Raw genomic sequence first — 18,915 nt, 5'->3', positions numbered from 1 at the left:
GCCTGTGAGTCAGTAATGTAATCAACCCTACAAGTAGAGTGTGAGGAATATTTATTGAATATATATATATCCAAGCTAAGTTACACCAAACGCCGTTGTCCTTAAAACCAATTATGTCACTCTAGGATAAAACGATGCCGGTGGTCGGTGTCCAAGAGATAGACCTGACAGTTGGGTTGGGTTGGGTTCAGGTTGAGTTAACATATTTCAGTTTGGTTAAATTTCTGGCTGGGTTGTCAAATGCTTGACCCTAATCCTAAAATGTTCGGGTTAGGGTTGACCCATGGGTCAATTCAGGTCATTTTAATAAATAATTGAAAATTTAAAAAATAAAAAAAAATTGTAAAAATGTCAAAATTAAAGGAATTAACCTTAAAATTTTAAAAATAAAATAAATAAACTTGAACATTTCACAATTCAAAGAGTAAACAATAAAAAGTAAAGACTAAATAGTAAAAGTTAAAAAGTGGAAATTTCTAACAATGCATAAATAATCTCAATTAGACCTAACAATCGGGTCAACGGGTTGACCTGTGACCCACCCAACCCAACTCAACCCAATTTTTTTTTTTGAATTGGGTTGGGTCAGGCCATTCTCAAATTCAGGTAGCTAAATATGAGACCCTAACCCTGTTTTTTCAGGTTGGATTGGGTTGGGTTCACAGATTGCTCACAGTTCGAAAGAGGTGTTTTATGACTAGGAACTACAGACCAAAACACTATTTATGTTGAAATGCAAGAGGTGAGAAGTAAGAGTGAAAGCTCTACAAATAAAAATTGACCGGTGTCTAAGGAAGAAGGAGAAGGTAAAAAAGAACTTTGTCCAACAGTCATATTCTCTATGACCATTTTGCTACTTGTTGTTCTCATGAGAAAATAAAAGGTAGCTTGTAGCGGTGGCAATTCAGCGGATTGGGTTTGGTTTGGTTTGGGTTGAGATTCAACTCAACCCATCTAACCCGTTAAGTCATTAATAACCCAGCTATATAAAATTAAATGGGTTGGGTTCAACCCAAACCCGCTTTAACCCAATTCAATCCACCCAAACCCATTAATCTTATATTTATTGACTTAAAAAATAAACTAACTCTCTCTTAACAAATAAGTTGGTCATAGTCGTAATTATATTTATTATTTACATAAGTGGTGAAGGTTCAAATCACATTACATACATGTTATTTTTACACAAGCGCCAAAGCCATTTGACTATGTTTGGATTTTGGGTTTGACCGAACCACTTAGGTTCAAACCGGTCAGACCAACTTGAACTATCTAATTGGATTGTCTTCGAGCTAATCACATCAAGGGTGGTTGAACCATTTAGATCTAGATCGGTCCGGTTGGACCAATTCAGTCAATGGTGGATTGACTTGGACCAGATCATATCAGGTTTGTGCACGGGTTTGGGACTAAATTGACTGATCCGAAATGGGTCAACATAAGTAAAACGGGTCGGTCCTGATTCGGATCAGGTTGTGTGGATATTGGTCGGCCAGACGGTCGAAATCGGGCAAAGCACGTGGACACTGAACCATCCTGTCCGGTGTATATTTCAGATTTGGGTTCACCCGGATTGGTATATGTAGGATCGGGTCAGATCATATTGAACTAGTCTGAACTCGAGTCAAATTGATTCGGATTTATGTTGGGTGAAGTGTATTGATTCAAGACAAAACTAAATTTAGTCAATAATTAATAGAAAGTTAATGCATCAATTATAAATTATTTAATTCAAATGAAGAAAATTAAAAAAAAAAGCTAAGGAATTAATAATTATGTCTGTAATGGTTAACCCAATGGTTATCCACAACCCAACCCATTTAAATGGGCGGGTTGGGTGATGTGTTGATCACACAACCTGCCAAATAAATAGGCGGTTTGGGTGGGCTAGATACTAGGTGGGTTGGGTGGGTTCAGCGGGTTGGGTGAAAAATTGCCATCCCTAGTAGCTTAGCGCACTCTCTCTATATGCCTTTAAGACAGTGGAGTTCCCCTCCTGGTCTATGTGGAACTCTAGTACTTTCCATTAGGGGTGAGCATTGTTTGTTTAAAACCAAAAGACCAAACCAAAAATTTCAGTTGTTTTTCAGGTTTGAAAATTTGGTTAAGAAAATATATGAATTAATTGAATGATCATATGTATTGAAATATGACTATCCAATGATCATATTGTGCCAAAAATCATAGAAACAAGAGAGGTAGGATTTCAAAAATTCAAAAAACCCTAGTGTTGAAATCGCACATATGAGAAAACTGTTTTTTTCTCGTAGGATTGATTGGGTTCTTTGGACATTGAAAGATTAGATCTTTTTGGATGAATTGAAGTCCAAAAATACAGATTTTAAAGTGTTCACACCCAAGCTTTGAATCCTCTTAGTAATATTGCAACATGTTGAAGATGGTGCAATTCTATGTTTGTAGTCTTGGATTGCTTCTCCAGAAAGTACAAAAATAAAGGACCAACCTTTGTAATGTTTTTGGGTGATTTTATTAACCCAAAAGAAGGCTGGAATAATGCTTGAACCAACAGATATCGACTCCTGTAGAATGAGGTTCAAAACCCTATTTTAAGTGTTCCATATTGAGGGGATCGAGTTCTGCAAATAGAGAGAACAAAACATGATTTGATCCCCTTTCATTCTTCTCTATTTATAGACTTGGGAGGGCTGCAAGAGCCCTTCTAATCTATTTACAACTCCTAATTTAATTAGGATAAGATTAGAGAGAGAGAGTCCAACTTTATTAAATCAACCATTAGATTAGAATCCTTGAACGAGTTAAACTCATAAAATCCTAGTTTTACTAAACTTGTCTAGCACATACTTTGACTAGAACTTTTATGCAAGACTCTTCATTAGAGCTCTATTATTTTTTAAAAATATTTAAGAGATTACAACTTATATGGTGTAGGGCCCACAACTTAACGGGAGAGTTGACGTGTCACATGCTTTATACAAGTTAGTGGGGCTTAAGTAATAATTAGCCATTATAGGCTAATTCGACTTTAGCCATTATGTGTTTAAGTGATCAGGCCCATTAATGCTCAGTTCGTTTTCTCTTAATTCTTATCTCTTAAAAGGAATCTTACAAATTTAAGAGAAAAATGTGTGTTTGTTTCCTCTTATCTCTTATTTCTTAGAGATGAATGTTTTGTTTTCCAATGATACATGCAAAATTCAAACAAAAATTTTCATATATTGGGTTAAAATGGTTATTTAACAATTTTCAAAATTTAGAATTCAGAATTCAAAACAACATTCTTTGTATTTAGAATTCAGAGGAAAGAATTCACAAATACCAATATACCTCTTAATGTAATTATTACACTTTCAGAAGTCAGACATTTAGAGCAAACAAACATGCCCTAAGTGTCCAAACAATTAAAAACACTTGGAACTTTACCATCCCAAAGGCCTAAGTCTATTGGTTCAGCCCATTATGTGATAATCAAGTCAAAGCAACCTAATTAATCACTTGTAATCTACTGTTATAAACACTAGACAATATATTTAGGCAAGGACTTTTTCCATCTTTTATCTTTATGACATAATATCCAATTTACAACACCATTGGATCCTTCAATGAAGAATTGGATAATCCTACTACACATTGATCACGAGTTGACATACCATCCTTGAATGTCCCAACATACCCAGATGTTTGATTCCAGAAAGACTTTTCACCGGATGGTATATTAAAGACAAACAAATTTAATACTCAACCCGATGCCAATATCAAATCTAGGTATTAAAAGCAACACCTAGTTGTTCCACCTATCATAAAGTCCAGAACATGCTGGGTTTAGTTCAATTTAATGTTTCTTGTAAACATTCATCTTCACACCTTAGGTCACAACCCGAGCAACTGAGACCCACTGCTCTACCTACTACTTTGGGTAATGTAGGAATAACAACCTTGTAAGGATGGACTTTTCTAAGTGTATCCACTGATTGTGAAATTTTAAGTCCTTATTAAAATAATCATGTGGCCTCATACATAATACCTATGTGAACTAAGGGTATTTAATAAAACAACCCGATAACACATGAAATAAATATCATTTTATTAATAGCAAAAGTATGTACAATACATCAGTTGGGGCTGAGGTCATATACACCGTCTAACAAATACATATATAATATGTATAATATATACTATATTGTATTATATATTAAAATATATAATTTATTATATATATATAAAATGAAGAAATCCGGTTTTAACTGAAATAACCAAAAAGCGAATAAAAAAAGTTCAATTTCAGTTATTTTGGTTTTTCATTATTTCAGTTTTGCATTTTTTTATTTAAAATTTCGGTTTATTTAGATCGGTTTGTAATTGAATAAATTGTCGCTCACCCCTACTTTCCATAACTCAAGAGGACAAAAGACAAGAGTTAAAGGCTTGTAAATTCTAAAAAAACAGAGTAGACAGAGGCACAAAGGAAACTTAAAAGGCATTAAAACAAACACAAAACAGAGGAAAAAACTTAATTGATGATTTGAATCACAAGCAATAAAACTCCAACATACCTTGAGTGCTGATCTTAGATACAAAAATATAATAATGGGATGAAATTCAAAAAAGACATCGTTAGTAGGAGTAATTTAAGTATAGATTGTGATTCCCTTTTCACGCTGGACAAGGTATAATAATGGGATGGAATTCAGAAATCAGGCAGCCCAGATACAAAATATAATAATGGGATGAAATTCAGAAAAGACATCGCTAGTAGGAGTAATTTAAGTATAGATTGTGGGTCCTTACCAACCCAAGTTGAAACTCTAGAAATCAGGCAGCCCAAACTATATATTATTGTTACTCAGTCGTTTTTCTCTTTCAGGAAAATGACTCAAATTGTACCTGTGGCTTATTTCAACGCTACTTCCAAGTATTGAAATAGAATGATAGTATCGATGTCGTGCACTGATAAAAATGGAAACCACAATAACAGAACCCCCAACTCATTTGCACTTCCAATCACTGAATTCTTTCAGCATACGTCTTAATTGTTTCTGCATCACAAGGAAAAGGGGATGCAACAGTCAGTTTCTAAGAAATTCCATTACTAAATAAACCTAATTTTCAAGGTGGTGTTAATGCCATACACAGAACCGGTTTGAATTGTTTCTCTGAGCACCTCTTGTCTTATCTCGATGGCTTGTTTTCTGGCTGCTTGATCTCTCCTCTGTTGTCTTCTCTACAGACACCATTTTCTCGTAACTCGACCGTCTTTTTACTGGATGGAAGATCTTCTGCTTCTTGAAACAGAGCCGGAATTTTGTCCGAGAAGGTCCCCACCTCCACTGTAATCAAGCATTGTCAATACAAAATCGCACAGGTCTACATTGCACCGTATGTGATATGTAATAGGTGGGTTACCTTCCTTTCAGATCTCGAGCTTCTTCTGGAAAATTCGCTTTGATCTGAATAATTAGAACACCTCAGTTGCCGAGTGTAGGCTAGGAGTTGCGCCTTGCGATCGTTCCCATGCGTCACAGATATCGGAGGCCTGGAGGTGCGTAGTTTTCTCCTGGTTAAATTGCCGGAATCAGAGGTACAGGGACGTCTTGTAGGCAATTCAACATATACAGTGATGATGACACCTTTCTTGTTGGGAATCTTCTTCCTCTTCTCCTTCTCTTCTCCTCTCTCTTCCTTACCCATTGATAACCTCTCTCAAGAACTGGACTTGGTAAGGAGGGTATTCTGCAAGAAAACAGTGCATTAATTGCGCTTTCAGTTACAACAACACTAGTTTCTTTCGGCACCTCATCTCTCTCTCTCTCTCTCTCAATAACTAAATGTGTGTGCATCAGTGTATCGCCTCTAGATTTACGTCTTAACGTGACCAAGTTTATAATAATTTATGGTGTAGAGCCTATTTGGGTTACCAACCCAATAACATACTTTGAGATTGCCATTGATCTACCAAAAGACAAAGCAAATAAGTGATTCAGTTCAGCAGTTAAGCCGTTATCAGAGACCCCTTAATTAAGTATATTGACTTTTCAATATTGAATACTTAAAGTTGCATAATATTCGAGTGGAATTACTATTTGGTATAGTGCATCAATTCCTGCATACATATAACTATGTTAAAATGGTCACGGTTTAGGTCTGGTTGGAGTGGGCAGGTTGAGTCTAGGTTTGGGCTACCCAAGGACTGGGTCGAGGGCTCGAGGCAGAACCAAATCCAGGACAAAACCCAAGTGTCCAGGCCCAGACCCAGATGACAGTTCGAAATTACAAAAAAAAAAAAAAAAAAAAGTCCTATACAAAAACTTGGATTTTTCTTTGTTTTGGTGTTTGGTGATATGCACCAACTAATAGCTTCAAGTCGGTGGTTGGAGAATTAAATCCACATCTATACTGGAACGAACCAGTTAATATATCAACTAAGCCACCTTCAGTTGGCATACAAAAACTTGAATTCGACCTCACCAAATTGCACATATAACAGATGAGGAGGACCGTTCATCTTTATGACCAAGGTTCAAAGTATGCTGTATATGCAAAAATTGTGTATCCAGTGTTATCAACCATTGATACTCTTTCTTTTCACTTTGAAAATTTAAATGTGGATGTATTAAGGTTTTCTTTGTTTTTCAGAATGTCACTTGTCCGAATAATTGCACTTATCTAGGTAAATGTTTCTTGGAAAACACTTATCTGGATAAGTTCATTTATCTATATTCTTTTAATTTTCAGGTCAGTTATATAACAAACTTGTCCGAGTATACTTTGTAAACTTCTCGCCAGGTGGGAAAGTTACTTATCCACTTGGGAGATAGGTACCATGGAAACTAACTTTAGCATGGGGCCGAGACCTAATAAAAAAAAAAAAAAAAAGAACATTGTAAAGTTGGTCAATGAAGATCACTTTCCCATTGACCAACTCCCCCCCCCCCCCCCCTTCCCTTATATTTCTCAAAAAACGAGCGGTGCCTAAGACCAATATCAATGTTTAAACCTATTAAGAAATTATTTAAGTATTCACAATTTAATAATGAATATGACATTGAATATATAAAATGGAATTTTAATAATGAATATGACATTGAATATATAAAATGGAATGGCAAAACAAGATTCATGTGGCCGAGCCTATATAGATAAGACAAGGCTTAAGTGATGATGTATTGATGGGCTTGGACCTAGGTTTCTGATTTATGACTGAACTTGGATTGGCATAAAAATAATCCGATTTAACCCACCCAAGTTGCAGCCCAGTGTCCATGCATCAAAAAATCATTTCAAACTTGCAGTTGTAGTAGTTAAATTGATGAACCGAAAGACCTATTGGTTTCTCATTTAATTATTAAAATAATTAAATAATAAGATTCTTAAAGATATTGTAGTTTACCCAACTTTAGTTTTAGCCATTAAAGAGTATATAACCTCTTCAAAATCTTATTCACTAAAACACAAAGTGATAAGCTTTTTAGATCAGCATCTTCAGCTGTTATCAAATGGGCCCTTAATCTATTTAAATGGTGTTTGAAACCAATGCCATTTCCTGAGAGGCGATTTCACAGAAATTTTTTTTTTCCAGTACCACTGTTGTTGTTACTACATAGACATTTTTCAATGCTATGTGGCAGGCTTCTTTTTAGGAGTTTGGGTTTTCTAAACTTTATGTAGTAACCATCCACTACGTGATACGTGCTCCATTAGATGTATCTAATGCAAATATGAGAGACTGAGTTTTACATTAGATCTGGTTGTTTTGTTTCACAGTATATAACTACAACTGCAACTTGGGCAAGCTTAACCCAAGCCCGGCCCAACCAAATCTAGTTTTTGTATGGTTTGGGTCTGAGTTAATTTTCAGGTTATAGCTAGGCTGGGCTTGGCGTCTTGGCCTACATATTTGACTTAAACTTGGGTTTTGATATAACTTTGGAGTCCGTAGGCTTCATCATACTCCCTGGGTTAGATAAATCTTGTCCTTGAACTTGAGGTTTCGCATCTATCAAGCCCATGCTTGGCATGATTTACATCTTCAAGTTCTTCCTTGCCCAGTAGGATCTCAATGATATTTCAAGCTGTGCAATAGGCTTAAGGAATCAGATGGCACAAGTCCAACCCCACTCGAGTCTGCCCAAACAAATATATACATATATGTAAGGCTGCCAATTTTGACCCCGACTCACATGGCCCATCCAACCCACCCATTTGATAACCCACCCATTTGAATAGTGGGTCAAGTAGGGGGGAAGCCCTTGCTTCACAGGGGCAAAATAGAAAAATGCCATTTAAAGATACAATAATAAATTATGTCATATTTTTTAAATAAAATAACTATAACTATATTATTATAAATAATAAATAATTATAGTGGGCTCCAATCTGGTTTAGAGTTGTTAATAAGTCAGGACTAACTAGAACCAATTTTGAATCAATTATTTAATTGGGATCAAATAATAGAGCTGATTATATTGAAAAGAAAAGTTAAAATAATATTAATTTATTTTTATTTTAATAAGTTAAACATTTTTAACCAATATTATCTTATTTATTATTTATCAAATTTACTATTTCAAACATGAAACATGATAAAAATTATAAGAAAGAAAAAATTATATTTTTCATAAAATATTTGGTTTTGGACTTGAATCAATTATGGACAGGTAAGAACGAGAATCAATCCAATAATTAATCAAGACAAAATCATGGAACCAAAACCATTATAATTATGTTTAGTCAATTTAGCTCCATTAGGATAGACCCAATCGATTGGTTCAACCTTAGTTTTTCTTAAATAAATTAATAAAATAAATAAATAAAGGTTTATTGGGATGGGACTGGTATAGGCTATCTCAAATTAGTACCAACCTTTTGATAGCCCTAAATATGAGCTCAAGGGGAGAGAATAATTTGTTAGTAAATTATTTCTAAATGAATAAATAATTTAGTAAAATAAATAAATAAATAAATATTAAAATCTCTCTCAATGTCACATCTCCTTTATTTTACTAGTTTATTTTATTAAAATAAATAACTTATTTATTTATTTTAAATAAATAAATGTTTAGATAATAATAATAAAATGAATAAATGAATAGATGAAAATTGAGATTAAGAATAGGAGAAGAGAGAGAATCGAGAAAGAAGAGGGATGGCATAATCGTAAGTAATTGTATGTGGCACTCCTGTAATTTCGAATGCCAGACTCAATTATATAAGGAGGCTTATCTTATATGTGGCATTCCTGTAATTTTTGAATATCATAAAAGCAATTACATGGGAAGGTAAAGAAAGTGCATTTGTCTTATATGTGGCATTTTTATAATTTTTAAATATTATAGAATCAATTATATAGGGAGGAATGTTTGTCTTGTATGTGGCATTCTTGTAATTTTCGAATGCTAGAGTAAAAAAAGGTGGGAGAGGACAGAGAGAGAGGGAGAAACACCTATTAATAATCTAGACCATGCCTGTCAAGGCAAGAGCAAATCACGTGTCAACCTCCAAATGCCATCGTACATTTTCCCAAAGCTTTAAGTACATAGTTATAGATATTGGTTGAATGACCCATAAGGGTTAGGAGAAAAAGGGTTAAGGTCGATTGGGTCAAGAATTACCCATTGACCCTCTCTTTAAGGTTGGATTTATTCTCTTGAAACCATCCCTCTCTTTCTCTTTCATGTCATTGGTCACCCCTCTATGCCTCTCTCTCACCCAGATCTTTGTTTGAAGTCAACCACACTAATTGTCTCTCTTTCTCTCTTTCTCATGTCACCAGTCATCCCTCTCTACCTCTCCCTGGCCTAGATCCTTGTTTGAAGTAGACTTCCTCTCTCTCTCTCTCTCTCTCTCTCTCTCCCTCTCTCATATCTCTAGTCACTAGGGCTACAAACGGATCATATAAGCATACCCGGATTTGTGAAAAAATTCGGAAGCCAAAGGTGTCCCTCTTCCATTGATACCTTATGATATTTATATACAAACGATGGAGTTCCTTGCTCCCCAAAACTTTCTAAAAACAAAAAGGTCTTCCTAATCCAAAAAGAAAAGCAAAACAAAAAGACTTCATATCCGGGACTCTCGCGAGTCTATCTTTGTCCAATACTCCCTCTCAAGGTGGTGCATGAGGATTGCGAATGCCCAGCTTGAGAAGGAAAAAATCAAACTGTTTTTGTCCGAGAGCCTTTGTGAAAATGTCGGCAACTTGTTCACCGGTACGTACATAGGAAGGCGCAATAGTGTCGGCTTGGAGCTCATTGCGAATGAAATGACAATCAACTTCAATATGTTTGGTTCGCTCATGAAAGACAGGGTTCGCAGCAATGTGCAGAGCAGCTCGATTGTCACAAAACAAGCGTATAGGTTGAGGATGAGATATACCCAAAGACGACAGTAGACCTTTCAACCACTTCAATTCACAACTAGTAGTAGCCATTGACCGATATTCAGCCTCGGTAGAGGACCGGGGGACAGTATGCTGTTTCTTAGTCTTCCAAGAGATGGGGGAATGTCCTAACATGACAAAGTACCCAGTAAGAGAGCGACGAGTTAGAGGGCAACTCGCCCAGTCGGAATCACAATAGGCATATATATAATTGCATATCACTATCAGAACGCAAAAAATATTCCTTGACCAGGACGTCTTTTCAGATAACGAACCACACGTAATGCCGCATCCCAATGATCAACACGAGTACACTACATAAATTGAGCCAGGACATGGATGCAATAACTGAGCTCCGGTCGTGTAATGGTTAAATAAATCAAACGACCCACAAGACGCCGATATCGTTCAGGGTCATCCAGGAGTGCTCCGTCAGCAAGGGCAAGTTTATGATTCTGAGTAATAGGAAATGGAGCAGGTTTGGACTCCAATAAGCCAGTTTCTGTAATAATATCAAGTGCATATTTTCTTTGGCAAAGAAATATCCCCGATGATCTGCGAGTCACTTCGATGCCCAAAAAATATTTAAGAACACCCAAGTCCTTCTTGTGAAAACACCGGTTCATATACTGTTTAAATTTGTGTATGAACTCCGGGTTATTCCCACCAACGATTAAGTCATCAACATAAACCAGGACGTGCAAGACAAGCCCATTCTTGCGATATGTAAATAAGGAATAATCGGAATAGGACTGTTCAAACCCAAAAGTTTTCAAGGCAACACCTAACTTAGAGAACCAGTTCCGGGGGGCTTGCCGCAAACCATACAAAGATTTTTGGAGTTTTCATACCTTTCCAGTCTCGGAGGCCGAAAAACCTAGAGAAGGTTTCATATAGACCTCCTCATGGAGATCACCGTGCAGAAAAGAATTGTGGACATCCATCTGATGCAATTCCTAATGTTGGGCCGCAACAACTACTAAGAAGGTTCGAACTGTGACAATTTTAGCCACAGGGGCAAAGGTCTCGTTGTAATTAAAACCTTCAACTTGAGTGTTGCCTAGGACTACCAACCGTGTTTTAAATCTTTCAATGGATCCATCAGAGTTGTACTTGATTTTGTAGACCCATTTACACTCGATTGCCTTTTTTTTCAGCTGGGAGGTCTTCCAAGGTCCATGTCCCATTGTCTTCCAAAGCCTGTATCTCTTGGTGCATAGCCTCGCGTCACCAAGCATCAGTCATTACCTCAAAGAAACGAGTAGGTTCTCGGCCTACAGTAACAACTGCCAAGAAATGTCTGTGTTTCATAGAAAAATTATCATACGTCACATAATGAGTTATGGGATAAGGGGTACCTGAGGATTGAGATGATGCGGGAGAAACAGCGGAGGGGTCTAAACGACGAGCAGAGTGTGTGACAAAGTCCTGTAAATAGCTGGGGGGCCACTTTTCTCGATGTCTGCGGCCTAATAACTTCGTTGTGGGCTGAGGAGCAGCTGGAGTTTCATTATTTCTGCAATCTGTATGGCTCCTTGTCTCATCAAGAGGACCTGCCTCCTCATCATTACACATGTTCTGATGTCCTTCTTCATTGATCGTGTCGCTCCCCCTGACTTCTATATGAGGTGACTCAGATACTATGTCAGGAGACGTGGCCCAAGGCAACCCAACATTTTCTTTGCCTATGGGAGGACTGGTTACTGAGGGTTGATGTTCTGGAGTGGCAAAGGGAAACTCGGCCTCACTAAACACCACATCTCGTGAGACGAAGTAATCATCAAACTCAAGATCGTATAATTTCCATCCCTTTTTCTCAAAAGGATACCCAACAAAAACACATTTCCTACTCCTAGCGGCAAATTTTTCACGGTCCCGAGTATGCGAAAAACACAAGCAACCAAAAACTCTGAGATGTTTATAAGAAGGACTTTGTCCAAACAACATCTCGTAAGGTGTTTTACCACCAAGAAGGGTCGAAGGTGTCTGGTTAATCAAGTACCCTGCGGTCAAAACAAACTCACCCCAGAAATTGATCGGAAGATGTGCTTGAAACCTGAGTGCTCTGGCCACATTCAAGATATGACGATGCTTTCTCTCCACACGACCATTTTGTTGTGGTGTTCCAACACAGGAAGTCTGAAATAAAATCCCTTGCTCGTCAAAATATGATTTTAAGGATTTAAACTCTGTTTAATTATCACTTCTCACCACCTTAACCTTCTTATTAAATTGTCGTTCAATCATTGCACAGAAATTTTTGAGTGTTCGACCAACTTCACTTTTTTCAGTCAGCAAATAAATCCAAACCACTCGAGAATAATCATCAACAATTGTCAAAAAATATACAGCACCGCAAGATGCAGGTACTCTATAAGCACCCCATAAGTCACAATGAATCAATGCAAAACAATCGGTCGCTTTATTGCCGCTTTGAATAAAAATATCTCTAGTTTGCTTTGCCTTCAAACAAACATTACAGGTTTTGTTCTTACTATTATTGATATTAAGAAGCAAACTAACAATTTGATAAGAAGGGTGTCCCAATCTCCGATGCCACAAATCGCATGATCCAATTCCATATGTCTTGTAAGTACAAACCGGCGCCACACCCTTGAAGACATAGACCCCATCAAGCTGTTCACTCGCACCGATCAGAGTCCTCGAGATGCGGTCCTGTATCACACACAACTTATTAGTAAACGTCACAATACAATCAGTGTCACGAAGTAACCGACCTCCTGACAATAAATTACAATTGAGTTTTGGGACAAATAATACGTGCAACGATTTAAAATTATTTCCAAGTTAAACAGTGCCTTCTTTCACGACCTCAATGTCCGCATGGTTGGGTAAGCTAACAGGACAAGGTGCAACATCATAGATGTCGATGAGCACATTTAAATTCCTTGTCATGTGATGTGACACCCCAGAGTCAACTATCCATTCAGTGGAGTAATTCTTACCAAAGAGTTTTTCATTAGTCCTGGTTTTGTAAGCATTAAGCATGCTTATAAGAGTCTGCCATTGCTCATCATTAAGCCCGTTTAGTCCGGTCCTATCTTCGTCAGTCACAACTGCATTAGCAACCACCTCACGCCCCGCTAATGACTGAGCAGTATGTGCCTTTGTCATACCTCGACCACATTCGCCAGAGGGTCCAACAGACTTACTCAAGCTCTCATCGTTCCTATCGTTGTTGGCAGCCATGGTGACCGATCAGCAATACCCACTGTGACCGATCAACAACACTACTTGAGTTGAGCGACTGATCAGTATTGTCTCTAATATAATTCTAAGGTGAAGTATCAAGAAGTCAACGCTGCAGGGGTTTCGACAATGGTGCTAAAAAAGTTGGTTGATTCTTCGATTGTACCCAAGGAATGGCTTTCCCTTTCCCTTTCAGTTGGATTATTTTACTCTCACCAAGTTTCTGCAGAAGCACAAGAAGTCACCTTCTCCAGTTTCTTTTCCGGCAAGGAGAGCAACAACGAAAACCTACAAGAAATCATATTCCCCGTCGTCCACGCTGCTGCAGCTGATGAAAGGATGAATCCACGCCACAACTGCCCTGAGAGAGGAGATCAAAGTGATGAGTTATTCCGGATTGACCCTACCGCAGTTGAAAGGATGAATCACTACCATGATCGCCCCCGAGGATTAAACGATGATCACTTCAGTATATCGACAGAACTGAAGCTGCACGAAGATCCCTGGGTATTAAAGAAGACGCTGACGATAAGCGACGTAGACAACCTTTCTCGGCTTATGCTGAAGAAGGCATTGGTTCAAGCTGACGTACTCCCATTCATGGAAGGTCAGCAGGTGGAGGTGAATAACGGGGCGGACACGCGGGTGCAAATCAAGGATCTGGATACAGGTTCGGAACACAAGTTGACATTGAGAATGTGGCCTGGCAGTCGGCGGTTCCTCTATGCCACGGCTGCAGCGACGACACCCAGCAATCGACAACTCCTCTTCTCTCCAGTTGACAGGCAAAGTCTGTGAAGACCATAATAGTTGAAGTCTCAAAGATAACAAGCTGTGGTCGGATCAAGATCTGTAGCAATAACTGTTGGTTGCGCAGTGAATAGCAACGGCTCTGATACCATAAAAATTTTTGGAAGCCAAAGGTGTCCCTCTTCCATTGATACCTTATGATATTTATATACAAATGATGGAGTTCCTTGCTCCCCAAAACTTTCTAAAAACAAAAAGGTCTTCCTAATCCAAAAAAAAAAAAGCAAAACAAAAAGACTTCCTATCTGGGACTCTCACGAGTCTATCTTTGTCCAATAATTTGATTTGTTAACATTTGAATCCGAATTGGATCAAATCTATAAAATATCCAGATTATTTCAATCGAATTTGAATTATAATCAGATATTAAATAGTATAAATAAATTAGACTAAAAATGACCAAAATATTATATATTATTAATAAGATGAACTAAAAATGACTTTAATAATATATTTTATGAACAAAATAAATTGAAAATTACTTCTATAAAACTTGAACATATGACAATTTAGTGAAAAATACAACAATAGCACAAACTTCAATGATAAATATAATATAATTTTTAACTACATATGATCACATATATTTAAGTCGGATCGAATCGGATAGGGGAATATCCATATTTGATCCAATTATAAACAGATCGAATTTGGACCAAGCTTAATAGTATCAGATTCAAATTCGGATTTGGAATCGGATAATCAGATACCGTTTGCAGCCCTCTCTCTCTCTTGCGCACTCAAATATTTGATTTGGATATAACCACCACACCACCACTCTCTTCCTTACTCAAATCTCTAGATTGAAGATTTCAATCTCTATTATCAGAAATTTCAACGACTAGTGTTCCAAAGTTGTAAGTTTTGCAATTTGAACCTAGAATGTATATTTTACATCCCCATGAGGCTCTACAATTTATGTAAAAGTATTTTTGTAAATTTTTATCTAATTGTCTGAGATATTTTTTGAAAATTTTCTGAAATCTTCATTAGATGCAATGTTTAATTTTTGTTTGAATTTTTTTTGAAAAAATTTACCATTTTGTTAGTTGGTTTGCAATTTTTTTATTTTTTCTAATATGTGTTTTTTGTAGTTTCTGATTTTGTCTGAAATATTTTTTTTTTGAAAAATTAATCATTTTCTTGTTTTTTTGCTATAAAATATATTTTTTGAATTTTGTATCATTTTATGCATTTTTGCAATTTCTGTTTCTATCCAATTTTTATATTTTTTTGAGTTTTTTTGTCTTTTCCAATTTTCTTGTATTTGTTTTTGCAATTTCTGATGTTTTACATGAAATGTATATATTTTTATCATTTTCTGTATTTTTATGTCTTTTTAGTTGAAATATATATATATATATATATATGTGTGTGTGTATTTATCTTTCTGTAATTTTCTACAAACTTTTACATTTTTTGAATTTTTATAATTTTCCCGTATTTTACATTTCTTTGCTTTTTATGGGTGAAAAATTGAAACTTTTTATGTTATTTTAGTTGAAGTATACAAATTTGTGTTTTTATGCAATTAAAATAGAGAAGAATAAAAAAAAAGGTCTAACTTGAATTAGAGGGTCAAGTGGGTGGATTAGTGTGGGTCAGGCTCAACCCACTCTGACCCACTCTCATGGGTGGCAAATGGGTTACAGGGTCAATATGGGTGGGTTGGTACTCAATCCACACCCAATCCAACTCAATCCACCCATTTTTCACCCCTAATGCATGTATGTATGTATGTATGTATGTATGTATGTATGTATGTATAAAATATGTATATGTATAATTATAAATGAAATTTGTATATAATTTTAACCAATTTTACTCCTAAGTTCACCTACAAAGCCCAATAAAAGAAGACCATACAAAATTATATTTATAAATTTCAAACCCAACCAATCTACCCAAGCCTAGATTGATCCAACTTGAGCCTGAGCCGAGCCCAAGTTGTATTAGTTTAAGATCAAGTAGGCCTGGATTGATAAACTCGGATTTAACCTCGGGTTAAGCCAGATCCAAACCCGAGGTTTGCACTTTTAAGGTAGGGCCTGGGTTGACCCTCAACTCGACCCAACTGGCCCGAATTGCACCCCTACCAGAGAATAATTGGTTAGACTCTCTTCTGACACTTAGAAATCTCCTCCTTCCATTGGATCATTTTATTTTGGGGGTAAATTTGAACCAAATAAACTGTCACGTACTCTAAACCCAAAATTTTCTTTTTTCAAAATTAAGTGTAAGTAGTTTGTTTTTGCAAATTGGACTCCATTTGGATAAGTTATTATTTTTGAATTTTGTGCCATGGAAAACAGAAATTAAGCAAAAAAGGTGTTTTGAACATTTGGTATGACTAGTTTCTTAAACTACAATAATCTAAAGAAATATTTGAAAGTCCTAGAGCACAAATATTAAAATTAAGTGTTTATTTGAGGAATTGGGATATACTTCTCACAATGACCTCATGAATATATCACATCGTGCATTAGGAACATTTCCCATAAATAATAATACATATAAGTATGAAAAATGTCCCAATGTATGATGGGATATGTCTGTAAAATTGGTGTGAGGCACCATGTGTGAAGAGCAGATCCCCGTCTCCTATTTGGGAGGGCTTTCAAGCTCAGCACCTTTGCATTGTATTTAAATCCTATTTGATAAAAATCCAAGAAACCAAAAATAGACTTAGATGAGCCCAAAAATGGATTTCCCGGTGAAGCCATTGTAGGTAACTTATTCAAGATAGTTTCTCAGAATCAACTCTTTTCAACAGTTTTTTTTTTTTTTTTTTTTGAACTCTGTCAACACAGCTCAATTATTGCAGGAACTCTGCCAAATGGGCTTGAGGCTTTATGCTTTTGCCCTTTAAAAGCAGAAATCCTGGAACATGTCCAAATGCAATATAGCTCTATTAATAAAATCCTTTTTCAATATTACCTGGTCCTGTATTAATAAAAATATGAACAAAGTTTTAAATTAAAAAAAAAAAACAAATAAATAAACATATATAATCATTGAATTTCCAAAGGGAGATTTTCAAAATAAACAAATAAATAAGCATGTGTATCTTATATGCTACTTATTAAGTGAATGGATTTCCCTATTATTAGGCAAGGAGGAGCCAAGGATGAACCCAAATTTCTCTATTCCATATGTTGCCCTTAGAATAGAAAAAAAAAAAAAAATTATGTGATGGGATTTTGAGGTTGAGTTGAGGCCACGCACTTCTCTTTTCCAACATCCACTGCGTCGTCCTTACTCTGCGTCTCTGCCCCAACTCTCACTGGTGCATTTTTGCATTACCCGTGTTGGCCTTGGGTTACCTCTTCCTTCTTTTGTTTGATGCTTTCCTTTTTTACTTGATCTTTTTTCCTTTTGGTTACCTTTTTCTTCTTTGTTTCATTCTTTCCCATCTCTCATTTTCCGTTAAAAGTTCTACATGTCCAATCCATGTGCTTGTGTTTGCGGGAGGGGGGACAGTTCTAGATAAGCTCTTTTTTTTGTTTTTCCCTTTTAGGCTGTGTTTGATTATAGTACAATCTTGTTTGTACTAGTACAAATGCATAGGAGTGCAAATGAATAAAATGTAAATTCTGATTTAATTTTGTTTTGGGTTTTATTTCATTATGTTTCATGTATTATTTTACTTTGTTTGTAATGCAATCAAACAAAATAAAGCAAAATTTGAAACAGAAATAAATCAGAATTTGCATCCAGATATAATTTACACTACCATAATTTTGCATTAGTGCAAAATACACTTATTTGCACTGCAACCAAACACAGCCTTATTAAGCTCAGTTTGGAAAGAGTACAAATACACCTTTCATAATACAAAATACAAGGCTCTGCAATGTCCATATTTGTGTTTGTGTTCTTTCAAAGTAGGAAGGTTTCAATGTTGTCAAAGAGAAAACGAAATGGGTCATGGTTTAATTTCAATTACTGGTTAATCTGTTGGTTAGGTCGTTCAGGCTATTATTACAAGGATCATGAACGGCTGAACCTGAAGGCTCACCAGGCCACTAGTAGGTCCAATCCGAGCCTGAGTTGACCCATATCCTGCAATTTTATACGGGCTGAACCTGGGCCCAAAACTTTAGGCCTTTTTGTTTTTCCGACTAAGCTTAGGCGTAGCCCTTACCCCTTATATGGTCTGAGTCCTATTTGATTATATAGAGACATGATACAATTTTACATAGATACATCATACATATAAAGATGTTTGTCAAAATTTAGTAGGAACTAATTGTCTACAAATCTGGGCCCAGATTGAGTTCGAACTTAACTAAAATACATCAAATTTCAGTGTGGGATGAGCATAAATTGGATAGGTTGAGCTTGGCGTTGGATTCAATCCAGGCTCAGGCCATAGGTTCAATTATTAGGGCTGAACCTAGTTTGACCTTAAACCTGGTTCATCCCGCCCGACCGGAACCCCGAGTCAAGAGTACTATCAGAATTGATTATTCACCATTGCCCCTATATGGGCTGTAATTCAAATTTTTTGGCATAATACCACACGTTTTTTTTTTTTTTTT

General features: G+C 36.3%; 2 protein-coding genes across 3 annotated transcripts; both read right to left on the bottom strand.

Annotated features, from left to right (window-relative positions):
• Positions 1-4,172: 4,172 nt before the first annotated feature.
• Positions 4,173-5,766, bottom strand: LOC148791515 (uncharacterized). Of its 2 annotated transcripts, none has more exons than XM_088887024.1 (3): positions 5,383-5,766; positions 5,109-5,306; positions 4,173-5,015 (listed from the first exon to the last, which is right to left on the bottom strand). In XM_088887024.1, exons 1-3 carry the CDS (start codon positions 5,665-5,667, stop codon positions 4,965-4,967), a joined length of 534 nt encoding a protein of 177 aa, XP_088743150.1. In that variant the 5' UTR covers positions 5,668-5,766; the 3' UTR covers positions 4,173-4,964. The 2 variants fall into 2 exon arrangements, with proteins under 2 accessions (XP_088743150.1, XP_088743151.1); XM_088887025.1 differs by having other exon boundaries at positions 4,174-5,015; positions 5,141-5,306.
• A 4,315-nt stretch (positions 5,767-10,081) lies between these two features.
• On the bottom strand, positions 10,082-13,564 carry LOC148791514 (uncharacterized). Its single transcript, XM_088888206.1, has 4 exons — positions 13,187-13,564; positions 12,956-13,030; positions 11,603-12,493; positions 10,082-10,459 (listed from the first exon to the last, which is right to left on the bottom strand). Exons 1-4 carry the CDS (start codon positions 13,562-13,564, stop codon positions 10,082-10,084), a joined length of 1,722 nt encoding a protein of 573 aa, XP_088744332.1.
• Positions 13,565-18,915: the final 5,351 nt, after the last annotated feature.

The sequence above is a fragment of the Nelumbo nucifera genome, chromosome 5 (genome assembly GCF_055504915.1).
Source record: "Nelumbo nucifera cultivar China Antique chromosome 5, China Antique-T2T, whole genome shotgun sequence".
NCBI lineage: Eukaryota > Viridiplantae > Streptophyta > Magnoliopsida > Proteales > Nelumbonaceae > Nelumbo > Nelumbo nucifera.
Note: the sequence above shows the minus strand (reverse complement) of the source record. Positions and strands in the feature narration are given on the sequence as shown.